Source organism: Ixodes scapularis, unplaced genomic scaffold (assembly GCF_016920785.2).
Source record: "Ixodes scapularis isolate PalLabHiFi unplaced genomic scaffold, ASM1692078v2 PGA_scaffold1__304_contigs__length_218370807, whole genome shotgun sequence".
NCBI lineage: Eukaryota > Metazoa > Arthropoda > Arachnida > Ixodida > Ixodidae > Ixodes > Ixodes scapularis.
Window position 1 is genome coordinate 130,135,010 of NW_024609846.1, and position 16,379 is coordinate 130,151,388.

General features: G+C 46.5%; 1 protein-coding gene across 1 annotated transcript in view; it reads left to right on the top strand.

Moving 5' to 3' along the window:
- Positions 1 to 16,379, top strand: part of LOC8050718 (nascent polypeptide-associated complex subunit alpha, muscle-specific form) — an 89,114-nt gene that overhangs the window by 51,135 nt on the left and 21,600 nt on the right. Inside the window, exons 7-10 of the mRNA XM_042290950.1 lie at positions 5,549 to 5,636; positions 9,018 to 9,214; positions 10,820 to 10,999; positions 11,393 to 11,589. Coding sequence (XP_042146884.1) covers positions 5,549 to 5,636; positions 9,018 to 9,214; positions 10,820 to 10,999; positions 11,393 to 11,589 — 662 coding nt within the window. The remainder of the gene's footprint in view (positions 1 to 5,548; positions 5,637 to 9,017; positions 9,215 to 10,819; positions 11,000 to 11,392; positions 11,590 to 16,379) is intronic.

Below are 16,379 nucleotides of genomic sequence, written 5' to 3' on the forward strand. Positions count from 1 at the left end.
GGATGTCACTCTTCTCTTGCAGTGTTTGGGCGCGGTATTTGCCGCGGGCACACTCCACCTTCAAGTCGCAGCTCTTGGTCTGACTGAGCCACACAACCAATGTCCACCAAAACGAAAGTTAGCTGAGGCTTAACACCACCGCAAAGAATCACGACAGCCGGTTACTCTAAAGCTGGAATACCACGTGCACAACCGACAGAGACTGCCGAGACAAAGATGCGCGAGCGTAAGCGTTGTAAAAGTAGAAGAGGGGAAGAGCACCGAACATACATTGGCGAAGGTGGTGATGGCCCCGATCGTCGGTTCTTGATTGCAAGCGCAGCTGCGACGCACTTGATTCGCTGTGTTTTGGTGCTTGCCGCGCCATCTGCCGCTCAACAACAGCAGCTACACGACAAGATTTGCAAAGCCTCCAAGATCGCTCGCTCGGAGGTCACGTGTACGTAGAACGAAAAGGAGGCAGCCGCCGCTGCCTTCTGGCCGCCTCCGCGCCGGTTAGGTTTTTCCCAATTTCGCCTTCTCTCACCGTTTTCTCCGTTTCGGAGGCGACGCAGCCTCGTGTGTAGGCAGCGGGGCGCGTTTCTCTGGCCGTGTGCCAGGCGCGAAGCCGCCGGCGCGGTGGCACATAGTTCGAATTATCCTTGGCGGAACCTACTCGCGTTCGGATTGACGGACTTCTTCATACATAGACTTCTATGGAGCTTGGCCAGACCAAACCGTACAGTTTGAATTATACATAATTTTGAATTATTGAAGTTCGAATTGACGAGCTTTCACTGTACACCACCGGTGGACGCGCTTGTTGTTCTGTAGTAAACCTTCACTGCCGATTCCCTTTTTTTATTTCGGCACGTTTCAAAACAGTCTGGGTTTATAATGGGGTGCCCGCCTGAACATAGCATGCTGGCTCACCAAGAACGAAACGGTGGTTCGAAAAGCAGACGCAGAAATACAGGCTAGAATGCCGCGATTCTTTGACGTCTCCGACGACCTCCGTGATAGCGGCGCTTTAACACAAACTGCAGTGCGATCTCTCCCTTGACAGCCTGTGTCGCCGCTAAGGCCTCCTTTTTCCTTGGAAGTTTGGATACTGCATCCTCTTAACATGCTACATCTGTACAGTCCCTCGTTCAAGAAGGTCTTTCTTCTCGCGTGAACCATCTCCCCGCCGTCGCCTGCGGCAATTAAACGTCGACGTGATGTGCCTCAGTGCCAAGTGCCCACCGCGCACCGTGGGTGCTCAAAGTGCTTGCCGCGCAAAACAAAGCTACACAGACCGGCGGACCGCGAGAGATGAACACGAGGGTCCGCGCACAGGTCTGTTCCAACTATAAACTTCTCCTGGCTTGCCAGGGGGTTAAAACAGCGTGCCGACACTGGGCCTGACCAATCGAAGCATTATACAATATTATTGGTCCCAGTGCCAGTGAACATCACACCAATCTCGGAGAGATTGTGGAGGCTCATCTTATCCCTTTCCGCCGGATGTAAACAATGCCCCGTGGCCATTCCCTAATATCCCAATTCAGTAACCTTGACCGCAAGGGCGCTTCTCTCCCACGCCAAGACTCTTGACTCTGCGGTTAGCACGGGGTTCGCGACACAAAGCACAAAGACCGATGCCGCCTTTCGAAAAGTCGTCAAAGCGGGATCAGACATTGGGGCGCCCCTCATTTGGGCCGAAAAGCTATTACTGCTCAAAGGGGGTCTTTCCCACCATCCCTAAACAGGGGAAGAAAGGAGATCCACATGACAGTGCTCCGAAGGTGCCGGCTTTTACTTTTTCTCCCCATTTTCTCGAAGTTGCCGCGTCGTCTGCGGTTTCCTGACACTTTGCTTTACTTCGTAATTTTTTTCTGGAATTTCGTGGACAAGGGTTGTGCTGTGATTCGGTGGGTAGCCAGTCGTAACAAAAACGGAGCCACGTGCTTGCCCTTAGTCAAGTACAGTAAAACCTCGTTATAACAAAATGGGATATAACAAACTAATGGATATAACAAAGCAATCATAATTCCCCTTGCTTGCTAATAGTATGGAGAAATGGACATTGGCTATAACAAACTAATGGTTTTAACGAAATAACTACGACCGCTCCTTCAACTTTGTTATAACGAGGTTTTACTGTACGTGGCTTGGCAGAGCTGAGCTACAACGGGAACACGGGGGAGGGGGGGTGTGCAGGCATTGTTCAGTACGCACGCACAGGGGCTCAGCATATTGCTCAGCACCCCCTGGAAAATGTCAGCGGGTGCTCAAGCCTCCATTCCCCTCCGGTTACGGGGTCCCTGCTACCTAACGGTTTGGAGCAAGATAGTTTAAAATTTTAAAAATGTAAAGCAAAGGCTCGTTGGACAAGGAAGCAAGCAAAGAAAAGCTTGTGGATGAAATGTGTTTCCAAGGTGAACAGTTCTGTCATTTCGAAAGAGGTGTTGGACCGAGCGAGGAAAACTCGGGGCAACCACCCCTCTTTTAAGACACCTCTTTTAGCCTTGCCGTCGCCAACCTTGAAGGACCAGGCAAATTTTCTTGCAGAACATTTTTGGGAAGTTTCTAGTTCATATAACAATTGCTATGTCAGGATTAGGCACTCTTGTATACAACCAGCCTTTCACATGTGCTAACTCGAGGTGGTCCTTAAGTCAAAAAAGCAGTCAGCACCTGGACCTAACAAAGTCGACTATGAAATGTTGCTGCACTTGTCTGTTTAATATCTACGCCATTTGTTAACCTTTTTTAATCATTTGAGGGAAGCTTCTGCCTTTCCTCAGTGCTAAAAACTGGCCCATGTAATTCCCCTGCTAAAACCCAGTAAAGACTCTGCTCTGCCAGCAAGTTATTGTCTCATTGCGATGACCAGTTGCTTTGGGAAAACTTGTGAGAAACTAATAAATAGACGATTAGTATTTTTCTGAGACTGAGGGAATTTTAGGTCCCAATCAGTGTGGTTTTAAAATGGGGCAATCAACATTAGATCATCTTGTTCACCTGGAAACTTGTTCATGAACAGCACTGTGTTTCCATATTTTTTGACCTAGAGAAAGCTTATGATACTGTGTAGCGATACAGGATGCTTAAGTGGGGGGACACTACCCAAAAAAGTTAATATTTAAACCACTTGTCTGATTTAAATTACATTTACGGTGCTTGTTGTTTCTGTTGATGTTGAGAACATTTGTGCCAAATTTTGTTAACCTGAGTGAAGTACAAAAAAAAATTGCAAATGTTCAAAGATGAAAGTGGACGTGTCTGCATAGAAAAACTATTGTTTTGAAATCACTTATAAATTTGTCATTTTCATGTGTTGCATTGCTTTAGGACAGTTCAGAGCGGATAGCTATGGAGTTATAATTCTATATTATACCATCTTTCATGACAAAAAGTCACTTTAAAGCCACGGCAACAGCACTAAGGGCTAAACTTCGACAAGAGAAAAATACAAGATATAACAGATACGCACACACATACACACTAGAGATAATGGATGCACACATAAAATTGTAAAGGAATTCTAGCACACATTGATGTTGTTTATGTTAACATTGTCGTAAAAACAAAGATTAAAAAGTAATGTAAGACATCAAACAAAAAATAAATAACTAAAAATAAGGAAAGCACTTTCGGTAAAAATCATAAAAGTGAAGAAGCTAGATTACACATTCATAAATTCCTGGCACATATAAAAATGGCAATCTGGCATTGTCCACATAATAAAATCTAAAAATAAACGTGATTACAAGGTATACAAGATTTGTGATAAAAGTGGATGAATATTTAAAAATGTATTTCAACATGTCTGTAGAATTATCATCTCAATGGCAATCAAAAAGAAGCGTAGATCTTTTTTAAATGTAGTTTGGTTTGCAGTAATTATGAAATTGCCGACTGCATTCAGGAGCTGGGGAACCTGAAAATTGATCATTTCTTTTCCTTAGTTAGTCCTAATAAGTGGTAGTCTGTATGTCCTTATTGTCCTTAAATTATATTAATTTCATTTCACATTTCTGCTAGGAGGTAAACCTCTTGTACCTTTCATTAAGGTTTTGGAATTTCTTAGAACATGCTATCTACACCTGTTGTAACTCCTTTTTTACCAGGATTTTTTTTTTCCCCATTGCAGATAATTGTTTTTTTGATTATAACTTCTATTCTTACCTGAAATTCATGTTCATATCTTATACATGATTTATGTTCACTCTTTTATTGCATCACCAGCTACTGTAGCTCTGTCTTCTCCTTAACCCTTTTCATGCAATAGTTTATGCAGCTGGCGCATTTTGGCCTAGTTGCTCTCGCGCCATAAAACTAATCAATCAATCTGAATGATAGGGCTTTGATAAAATTTCCGTGCAATAAAGCTACTTGTTCTGTTGTGGCACCGAGTGCGACGTAAGGCACTGCCAAGATTCAGCACGGATAGCAAAACTGGAAACAATTATGTCCCTGGTGCTGTCCCATTTGCCACTAAAATCCCTTCGGTAGATCTAAGTAATTGGCTATGTGCACGCTTTGCAAGAAGTCTGGTGCATGGGCTCGTATAATTGGTGTGCCAATTATACAAGTGAATGGGGCCAGCATTAAAGGGGCTTATGGGGAAGGTCAATTAGATTAGCGCAGTGCGACCACAAATCTGCCACAGTGTGCTCATTCGAGCTGGCTAGGCTCGCAGTCAACCTTGCAATTTTTACAAGTTGTGGTAGCTGTTCAATGGAGGTACATTTAGTCTCACACTCCCTGGTGACTATGTCATACATATTCTTGGATCTGTGGTGAAGGGCACACCAAGGTGCTCGGAGATTGTGCTCTATCCCTCCAGATTTGTTGTTTGATTCCTCTGTTTTTTCTTTCTCCCTGTCAAAGCGGCAAGTTGCTTTGAAGTTTTAGGTTTGTCTCGAACACTCATTTATTGACCGTCATTTCCCTATAAGTATAAGCGAAGCTGAAGCTACAAACTGCAACGTGTTGCCTTTAATGACCCTTTCACTGCAAGAGCGCATGTCCATGGTAAACATAGTCAAAGTGTCGCTCGCTCTTGTAGCTTCTACTTTGCTCTCATTTATGTTGAAACGAAGCATAATCTTGGGCTTGAAGCTGGTTTTTGTGTTCCAGTGTCTTTCATTTTCCTGGGCATGGTTGGCAGGCATCCCAAGTCTTTGGTGTCTCCAAAGGCTGAGGCTGCCTTTGGAGACTTTAAAAACTTCACCTCTATTATCATAAATTGCTCTAAAAGTTTATGCAATGTAATTCAGCTATGATGACCCAGAGCAGGGTGTGTGAGGCAATAAATTGGCATTTTTTTCAGTACATCAGGCGAGCTCTGTGCTCTGTCCTTGACCCGCCAGATTTACCCCAGGAAAGTTGCGTGGTAATTGAGAGAAACCTGTACAAACTTTGTGAAATCGGAAGCGCAGTTGGAATGAACAGCCTGTCGGTGCTAACAGCAGGCAGATGCTGCAAGCATCTGAAAGAGCATCATCCGAATTAGTGTCTGTAAACCTGCAAATTTTCTACTTGAAGCCCTTTTTTGTTAACTTTTTTTTCCTGTTTTCAGGTTCAGTCTGTCTTCCTGATGAAGAGGCGGACGAAAGGGTTTCTGTTGCGGGCCGGGCAACGACTGCCTCTCCACTGAGAGAGCTCGAGTAAGAAATGTCGCCTTTGGTTTTTTTAAGCGTTTTGTTTGTCAGGTGCTAAGGCCAAAGGTTCAGCTGTGTGCAAAGAAGGCTTAGGGTTGAAACAAAATGACTGTTGCCATTGGGAGATGCACACTGCCTCAAGCCTTGGAGGTCATAATGGGCTGCCATGTGTGAAATCTGTGAGCTAATATACTGATGCGCCCCATATTTTTGGGGGGGCATTGACTGAACTGATGACTCTGAACGAAGCTCTGTATTATGAGTGCAAAGGTTTCACAAAACATGAATTCAATAGTAGTCACGCATATTACAGGAAAACCATAGAACATGTTTTTCTTGCTGTCATCATTACTATAGTCCAGGGGTGGCCAAACTGTGGTTCGCAAGCCGCATGCGGCTCTTCGCAGGTCCAAGTGTGGCTCGTGGCTCCCTGGTGAGCGTGCCTCTCTCCTTCTCCTGTGTTCCCAAAACAAAATAGATCTAGAATTTTTAAAAAAAAAAAGTACACATTCTTGGCACTTTTGTACTACACTGCGTACATACAGCTGGACTTCTTTTTGACACAAATGTCTCGTGACCCGGTTTTCCTCATTGTTCCAGAAAGAATTTCGAACCGTACACACACAACTGTGCAGGGGCAGTGGCTGGCTAGCGAACCATGCATTCATTTTTGCTTAGCTGTTAAAGAAACGTTCTGCTGCCTAGTGTTATTTGTTGTAGTCGATAAGTATACTTATCTCTTTTGGGGAGGATGATTCCATTGATATTGTTTCTTGTTAAAAGTAGCCCCCTTCCCCCCCCCCCCCCCCCCCCCCCCCCCCCCTTCTTTCTTTTTCCTGCGGCTCTCTGAACCTTTGTAGTTTTGTCTTCGGCTCTAAACCCTTGTCACTCTGGCCACCCCTGTTAAAGTCGCTGCGAGACTAAGTAGGGGCACTCCACCTTGAACACATTCCCTTTGCCTTTCGTCGGGCCTTCGCTGCATGTGTGAAGTCTTATCGAGGATAAAAATTACCGCATCTCCACGTGGTGAATGATGTTGATTGGGGCGAAGCTCGGGTGGTGCTGATGATACTGATTTTGGTCATAGGTAGTGCTGATGGTGCCGTTTTCATTCATGTCAGTAGACGAATGTGGGGTTTTCTTCTTTTTCCTTTTTAAGAAGACCGATGAAATGGCATCTCAGAGCCCCCTATTTTTGTTTTCTTCTTTTTTCTTTTTTTTTCTCTTTTTTTTTTCTTGCTTTCACTGCTGAACTCACGAGCAGGAGCTCGTGAGCTCCTGCTTGTGAGCTCACGAGCAGGGGCACATCGGACGGCGGACGGACATACGGACATGGCTAGCCCGTAAGGAGCTTCACCCCTAAAAGCTGGAGCTGGAGCCGGATCATCTACTGAATTCATGACCGGTCTACATGGGCACCGCCGTAATTCATGTCCAGAAACACAAAGTCCCAGATGGAATCTAAGGGTCGTGTCTGAAAGCAAGGTTACTTTCTGACATTTGTAGGAAAATTGTGTGCCCCCGCCAGCAAGCCGACCTCAGTGGTCAGCCGACCAGCCCAGAAACAAACCCAGACGTTGGTTCGTTTAAGGGAGCGAACCTCCGCTCCTGTTTATGATGCGCCACAAACATTATATATAAATAACAAACACTACAAATAAACACTTACTATATAGGACTTTTTACAAAGTAGGCCTAAATCCCGTGGCCGCCAGAGATCCCGTTCCCCCACAAGCCCTTGCCAGTTAATTCTGTGGCAGATATCCGCTCAGAAAGAGGTCTTCCCCCCCCTCCCTTCTTGCCCATCTCTTTTATGACCAACGGGCAAGGAGATTTCTCAGAGCCTCGCCAGCCACCATCGAAGCGCCACCTTTTGGCCAGGAAGAGAAATGGGGATCGAGAGTCTACGATCCGCCCCGTGGGGAAGCAATCGCGTGCTTCTGGGGTGGGGCAGCTAACCAACCGCCCCAACGTCACTAAGCCGGGGAGACGGGTGTCCCCGCGAAATCGGAAAATGCCATACATTTCGGATACTTTTTTTTTTTTTTTTTTTATAAGTAGGATCTTTATCTTGAGCAGACTAATTTGTATTCTGGAAACTCTGTAGGCTCCAGGAGGCTGTATTCCTGTCCTTAGCTGCTTCGTTGATTTCTCCATTCTTTTTGCACCACAGATACCTTTAGGCTGCCATGATGCTAAAAAGAAGGCAGGTGTCTCTGAGGCCTCATTCACACAGCCGGCGTTTCATTCTGTCCCGGCGAAAGCGCCGTGGGCGCCGTGCCGAAAATGGGACGGTGCGGGGACGGAGGAATGTTCGAACCAGCGGCGATGGAGTTGCCGGCACTGGCTATACCAATAGATGGATGCTGGCGGCTGTGTCCCCTTATATTGGGCAGTAGCTTGCGCCACCTAGCTTAGAAATCTTTCTGCACCTTTCAAATTTCGCATCGAACGTTTGCATTCCGTAAAACTGCATAGCCAGTATAACCTATTATTTTGTGCGCAATTTCACACTTCCCTCGGTCTCTACTACCAATCCTGTAATCCTGTATTTGTGGCAGCGTCGACCACCAAATGTAGCAGACTATCGGCGTCGATGGGCGCAGCCACAACTGTCTTGTTCCTTGGAGCTTGCGTTTGGGTCGCTGATAACGATCTTCCATGTTTCAAAACATTTTATTTGTCTCCACGTTTTGAAACAGAAGCAACAAGACCAACCGCGAGCACGTTTCACATCGATCCCTCCTTACGCCGCATTTCGTCCCCAATGATCGACGACCGTATTTTCTTTCTTCGGTTGTTCTTCCTTAAAATTGCATTTACGCCTATCGCAAAGGAACCGAAGTGGTCTCACCATTTTGAGCACCAGGTCAGCGGTAAATCCAAATCTCTGTATGCCTGTTGTTCAAAAGCCGTAAACATCACACAATGCGCCCGTCGTCTTTCTTGCTGACGAGCTTTTTTCACCGAATTAGATGTTGCAGGCACCTGCAATTTCATTTTTAGTCTTGACAATGTTAAACTTAAGTGACGTCGGCTTGTAGAAAAATTTAGTTTTTGTCGATTGTCTTTTGATCGAGGTAATGCCACGTTTTCGAGGTTTTGCATCCGATCCTTACCGTTAATGTCGCATTCTCACGGAGTTTAAGCTTTCTGCGATGCATAGTTTATTCATGCGGGTCGAGAAACGCTATTCTCTTTTTCTGGGAAATATCTGTACTGCACCCTAACTTAGATCATGACATACATTAGTGATGATGGTGATGTTTGCTGGCTTTATGGTGCAGGGCTCAGTGTATAACTGCAGTTCTTGAGACACCTACAGTACGCTAGTAAGGTCCATAGGGACCTCACTAGTGTACTATCTGACAAGTGCCCTCTGTGCAGCGTCAACGAGTATACAATGATCTTCGGTTCAAGACCCAAGATAGCCCGCACTCCAGAGCGCGGCGGCAGCCCCAGTCGTCGTCCAGAGCCCCTGCCGCCTCCAAGGATCCGGATGTTTGACTGTCAATCGAGCTCCAAGCAGACAACCAGCAAGGGTGGCACTGCGGCTGCACGCAAGCAGAAGACCCGAAAACTTTGTATGGAGACTTTACTGTCCTCACTCTAGACGTTTGCAAGTATGCCCTCTGGGTTCCACCATCTTGCTGGTGTGGGTAGATCTTCTGATAGTCAAGCATTGCTGAGGCCATGGTCCAGAGTAGCTAAAACTATCCGCAATGGATCGGAATTTCTCTGAAAATTGAAAAAGGCAAAATTGGGCAAACTTTAAGCTGCAATTAAAAAAAATTATTAATATTTAAAAAGAGCAACGAGACATGTCCAAGGAAGATAAACAGACACAGCACTCAGTATGCATAATTTTGGGTTTTTCGATTTTCACACAAATTCGGGCAGTCATGGTTGGCTTCAAGAATTCTCAATTCTGTACTACGGGCTCAGCAATGCTTGACTATCAGACGATCTGCCCACGCCAGCAGCAAGATGGCGGCACTCCAGAGGCAGTACTTGCATACGTCTATACATTTGTGATGTAGAGCAGGAATTCAAGCTAACAAACAACGCTTAGTTGGGGACAGGGACGGTCGGGCGAGTTTTGGTGCTTGGGGAAACCCTTAAAATACCCTGGGAAATTCCTGGGAACCCATTTTAAGAAACTGCGGCTTAGACTTCAGTTTATTTCTGACGGCAGGCAGCAGCACGTCGTTACTCTGGGGCTGACAGTGCGCACCAGCAGATGCTGCTTCTGTGGTTTTCCGTAGAAACATTGCTCTGTTAATTAGAGTTACACTTCAAAAATTGCTCAAGCGCCACATAAGAGCACAATTGCGTGTGTAAATCTGTAACTTGGAATGCTCTTTGGCAGTGGCATGTCAAAGAGGCCAGAATAGCTCTTTATATTGTTCCTTTCGTTCCATAACTTGACCCGTAGTGTAGTCGCACGAAAAAATGCCATTTTTCTAGATGGCGGTGTGTTCTTGCATTCCATGCAGATAGGGAATAACATTGTTGCCGGTTTCATTGATTTGGTATCTGTATAGCTCATGGGCATATCCATTCTGGCAGCTCTAATTACCTAACTTGCCAACGCTAACATCATCTGAGAAGGTTTTCTTTATGCAATCCATTCTACTGGTTTGGATCGAAAAAATGAAACCCGGCTTTTCAGCCTGCATGAATAACTATGCATTGCAGGAAGCTGAAACTCTGAGAATGGGATGCTTGCAGTAGTTGCACATGATGTTACCTTGATCAAGAAATATAAAAATTCTCTATGGGCAGACATTCATCTAAGCCTTGTCTTCATCAAACCAAAATTTGAGATTGTGGGCACGCGTAGCTTTTCTTTCAGTCAAAATACTTGTCGGCAAAAAAGAAAGCAATATTGTCATTCTTACTCACGTGAACCCATGATGTGAACATGGTGTTCACATGGTGATGTCATACCGAACCTACAGTGATATCGCATGAACACTGTGACAAAATCGTCATGGCTGCAGGCAACGGATACGAAAGCTCTAGGAGCTGGCCCTATAAAGGCTGTGGCTTAAAAAGAAAAAGTTATAAGTTTAGTGATTAGGGCTAGGCATCTTTTAGTACTGTACAGAGTTGCTGCAGAGCTCGTTTACAAAATTTTACTGGGCATTTCGAGCAGTTTACTGATCTCAAGCCGACCCCTTGCGCAGCACTGCCGAAGGTTCGTCGCTCCCGGACAACACGGCCAGCTTCCCCACCTGCCGCGGGGGCTGATGGTTGCCCGGCCAATGGGAAAGGCAGCCTCCTCAAAGGTCGGCACCCAGCGACGAATGAAAACGAGGAGGCCACCCCTTCGGAGACCTCTGTGCCCAACCTTCTCAGGCCGCCTGGTGAGGGACATGTGATTGGCTACTATAATCACTGGCAGGTTAAGAGTGCAGGGCAAGTTCCTCCCATAAAGCACTTTACTCTTTCCACTTTAGCAGAGCGAATGCTGGAGAGAAGGCAAAGAGGGAATCCTACCTCTCCTGTGTTTGCTCTGTCAATTCTCTGTCAATTTGCTCTGTCAATGTCACGCGTGTAAGATGCAACTCGTTAAAAAAATTTAAAAATTTGAAAACATGCTTAAAATGAAAAAAAAAATTTAAACGAAGGGTTGTGGCACGGCCACCTCAATACTTTTATTACTCGATATGCAAGCACTCTAGGATTGTTGGACAGCAACTATAAATTAAACGTCAAATGTTCGAAGTCGGTATTCAAGTGCGTTTTCACAATTCCAGCGTCTCCACCCCTGCCTAAAGATGCTCCAGAGCCCGTTCAACCCGCGACGCCGTCCCTGGCGTGTCGCAGGAGCTCAAGGGTGCAAAAACTGCCAGGAGGGACCGGGGAGTCAGGATGGGCGGATGACGTCGACGCCGTGGATGTCGTGCCCCCGACCAGGCGGTCTCGCCTCAAAGGATCCACCGCACACAGGGCCGTAAGTGCCGTCGGCCTTCATCCAGCAGGCCTCTGCAGGTGGCCTGCGAGTGGTACACCTTCTAAATTGAATGGAAGGGGCCATTGGTGAATGCAGCTTGCTTCAGAATGTGCTGTGGCTGCATGCATGCTCGTTCGGCCTACATCAGGGGCTCCCAAACTTTTAAATCTCGGAACACCAATCTCTTTCGATTGATGACCGAGGGACCCCTCCGGGTTTCGACACTGTTGGCAATAAAGCCGTGCGGAAGACTACAGAGCTTGTGAAATACAGGGGCGGAAGCGCTGCGCCACTGTTGCCAATCCATTTTCGCTGCACCATTCTTCTCCCCGGGTGGAAATGTTGCGTCAAAAATATGCATTATCTATTCTTTTTTTTTAAAGGGGGAAGCCTTCATTGTCTCATTTTGTGAAAAAGTGACGTTGTTGTGCCTGAAAGATGGCCATAAAAATGTCATCAAGCACGCGCTGCTCAATCATATACTCAAGGATGACGTCCTTTAGGCGGCATCCTAGACGGCGTCCTTTAGGAGGCATTCTTGGTCGTTCTCAGCGCCGTCCTTTAGGCATCGTCCTCTAGGCGTCGTCGTCTAGGCGTCGTCCTCTAGGCGTCATCCTAAACGCCGTCCTAAACACCATACTTGGCGACAATCTCTAGGACGTCGTCCTAAACTTTGATATGTGTAGAAACATTTTACCCTCAGGAATACAGTAAACTCTCACTTAAGCGAACTTCAAGGAACCCTAGGAAATAGTTCACTTAACTGAAAGTTCACTAAACAGAATACTGTAAACGACTTATTTTTCACGGGCTCAATATTTCGCGATTTAGGTCAAAGCTGAAGTTTCGGAAAAATTCGCGGGTTCTAATTCTCACGACGCAGTGGGATCTCAATATAGATTTCCATGTGTTTACATTTTACCAGAATTGTTTGTGGGACCCATTTTTCACGAATTGTAGGTGCTTCGCAATATTCAATAAATTAGATCTTCGCAAAAAAATTAGGTCGTTTATAGTATGTTCACTAGAATATGGAACAGCATAGGGCACAGCATACATCAAGTTAAAGTGTGAAATGCAATTTATGGAGTCCTGTACATCGATACATACAAAGTTCATAACAGTTACGCTGCTGCCTGTCTCATTTGAAAAAGAAATCTAACTTTCATTTGCACCGGCGCTCTTGGAGCGCATGAAGTAACAAAGCTGTCCAGAGAGACTGTGTCTAATGCGAAACCACTAACTGTCCCATGGAGCGAACCGACGTCATCAGCTTTGATACAATGCCAAACGTTGGCCAAACAGCACCTGGAAGTGAAGCCGATTTCTGATGGATTATGTCCCCATTGGCTGGCGCGCATCATCGAGGAATGAGGCTCCCATTGGCTCTCGTGCGGCGTAATTCCGGAAAAAGCCACCAGAGAAGCGCTTTTCATGGTGGCGCAGCCCACGCGGCGACGCAGCCCACGCAGTGGCGCTGCCGCCGGTAAGAGGAGGGAACGGTGGCGGCAGAGCCAGAGCCCGTCTGGACAGACTCCAGAGAGACCGCATGGCCGAGCTTGCTCAGCGCAGTGCAACCACTTCACGAAAGCGCGCACTCAGCCATCCTCCGGCGAAACATGGCTGTCCACGCCACTACGCCGCAAGCAAAATAAGGGAGCGGAGGGACAACATTCATGCTTTTGCATTCACAGCTCGTAAGAAGTGCTTAGATGTCCTCAGACTTTTTTTGCACTTCCCTGGCACAGCTTGTTGCTGTGACAAAGCCATACCGCAATGGCAACGTCCACTGGGTTGAAATATCCCGTGCAGAGTTGTTTCGTGTTGAGATTGAACATAGTTTCTTCTTCGACTTTGGCTTCACTGTCGTTGACAACGTCAACTGTGGAATCCCATAGTCCTTTGCAACGTCCACTTGCCTTTGACCGTCGGACGCTGAAGGATTTTGTGCTTGTCTGATTGAGACAATCGTTTCCATTTCATCGTACTCGGTACGAAAGTGGGCTCACAAGCTGCCGTCCTGCCGTTGTTACCCAAAACTAAGATGGCCAAACGGAACTGATGACAAAGAAAAAACAGATACAGCATTTTTTTTTTTTTTTCGTCTACCGCATTGTTGCTTTGCTTCGGCGGTGCTGTAAATGGCAGCAATGATACGCCACCGCCGCAGGGGTGGGGGCGGCGGTCATCGGCTGCGCCAGCACTGCAGAGCACAAAACTTCGCTGACCTGATTGCAAAAATAATGCGGGGTCCATCGATCAAGTTCATTGAACTGAAATATTCAGCTAAATATAATACCATTGTATAATTTTAAAAAAAAAAAAAAAAAGGGTGCTAGCAGGAATAATTGTTTTGAATCACTAAAATTAGCTTTTTTGTTATTGCAGTTTCTCAAAACAAGGGTGGAGTTTGCACACTGCAACTCTAATTTCTGATTGTCCAACTGCAACCTGTACTTTTTTTCCATTGCCAATGTCGCAGAGCAGCCATGTTCACGTTTCTTTTAGTTCCCAAGCCGCTCTGCTACCCCTTGGTAAATCTGTCTCCATCCATCTCGGAGTTGCAGCACGCAGTTTGGGAATCACCGGCCTACGTGCTGAGTCGTGCTAGTACTGCCAAGTGTAGCAGTTTGAGCTGGTACAACAGTATCCATGGTGGAGAGCAGTAAAAATGCCACGCTGGAAACTCCGAGCACAGTATACTGGTAAATGGGAGGTTTGAATAGACTGCCACCTTCCCTATCATCACATTCTGACAGTAGGTTCGATGGCCTAGCATTCTGGAGGCACGCTATGCGGCATTTCACCCCTTCGGTTGGCACTCGGTCGTCTCTGCTTATATTGCTGCCAACTGTACATTCTTACATTACACGAAAGCTATAGACCAGTGTCCGCGCCAATTTCAGGGCGCTGCCATGTTTATCTACGCTTGCGCCACCACGCAGAAAGAATTGGCAGGCCGGAGGGGGAAGCGCTGCGTTGGCGGCGTTCTTTGGGCAGCTGGATGCGGCAGGCTGTCCGAATGCACCGACACATCGTGAAAGATGTCTTTACCAGAAGCCTCCATGGCCCATTCTTCAACAGATAAGATGTTGTAAACATTCGAGAACCCTTCTTGATCAAGAAAACAAGAGAAAGCCTTTCTTGTCTTAAATCTTTTCGGTGTCTGCTGACCCTTGACATCCGCGTTTCAGTCCGGGCTCATTGCGTAGTAAATATTTCGCTACCGCTTCTTTTTAGCTTTCAAATACTTGATTGTTGGCTTCTTGTATACGACATTACATTCGTGGCACGTTTGAGACCGATTTTCGTGATCTGCTTGCCTTTCTGCGGCAGCGCGGCTCTCCCGAGCCGAAATAAGTGGGAGGCGTTTAGTTGATCGAACGCCGTTTTAGCGAATGAAAACGAGACCACGACGTTTCATCGAATGACTAGCGAATGGGTCTAGTTACATAGACAGCTCGGATTAGCTTTCTTTTGTAATGTGCCGCCTTGTCTGGCGGCACATTACAAAAGAAAGCTAATTTGAACTTTGAAGGGCAGGGGAATCTTCTCTCGAGGACGTTCAAGACACTCAACACCGGAGCCACCAAAGCAATTGCACAAACCGTCGCCATGTTTGCTTCTTCGTTACTCGCGGCGCGGTCAACTCGTCGCGAGATGTTTTCTGGCTCGGCTAGACGGAAATCAACAGCAGCAAAATGGCATATGGACACACGGCTCTCACATTACGGGCACTATACTCGCATACCACGGTAAACAGGAGCGATGAAGGCGAAACAGTAGTCGGCACACCAGCGAAGAAGCCCTCAACGGGAAGCGGCGGCGCAGGCCGACGCAGCCCCCTCTCCCCGTGAGCGTCTGGGTTCGAGATTATTGTTAGCTTTTGCTCCTTGCGGTCAAGGCCAAAAAGAGCACTTCCGGACACTGGTCTATAAGCTTAAAGGTTCATTTCGTAGGCTGGAGAACACAGGTGACGCGAGTTAACTATAGATGTTTCAAATTGTACTCGTGCCCCTCGAGAATTCTGTCAAGTTTGAGAGGCACTGCTCTAAAGTTAACTGTAGAAGAAACTTGGAAAGGGCCAGCCATTGGGACATGCAACTATTGAGTACAGTGTAAACTATTAAAAATACGGTAAACGGGGAAATACCGTATTTACTCGCATAATAAGCACACTTTTTGTTCCGAAAAATTTACATAGATTTTGGGGGGGTGTTTCACTATGCTGGGTAGAATTTCTGCATTTACACACTTTGTGCGAATGTCATATTAGGTGCAAGTATGACGTGGCAGGGTACTGTGGCACGTCTCCACTGACAGAGGCACTCCCATGGCTGGTCGTGGGCACGCAACAGTAACCATGCGCTATAAATTGCAAGCGTTTTTTAGGGCGCTTTTGATGTGCCTTTTGCCGAAGAGAAAGCGCCCTACGAAGCTCACGGAGAGCGACGAGACCGTTCTTAGGCCTAACCACTTTCACAGTATCATTGCCTGAAAGTGGATCACAGACGACGGTGTGTTTGTTGACATCAATGTCCGATGATTGATGTCAACATGATGATGAATCCGATGGACGAAGCACGTCCAGGGCTAGGCAATTCCTCGACCAAGCTTTGCTAGGCATGCGCACCGCTCGGTTTTACAGTTGATCAGTTACGCAGCCACGCAATTGCAGCCATTACTAGAGCGGCTTGGCTTGACTGGACTAGGCCTGGCCACTTGGCGGCTAAAAGAAAATTAGCTTCAAGACTTGGGGAGCCAAAAATTTAAAGTGTGTTCATTAAGCG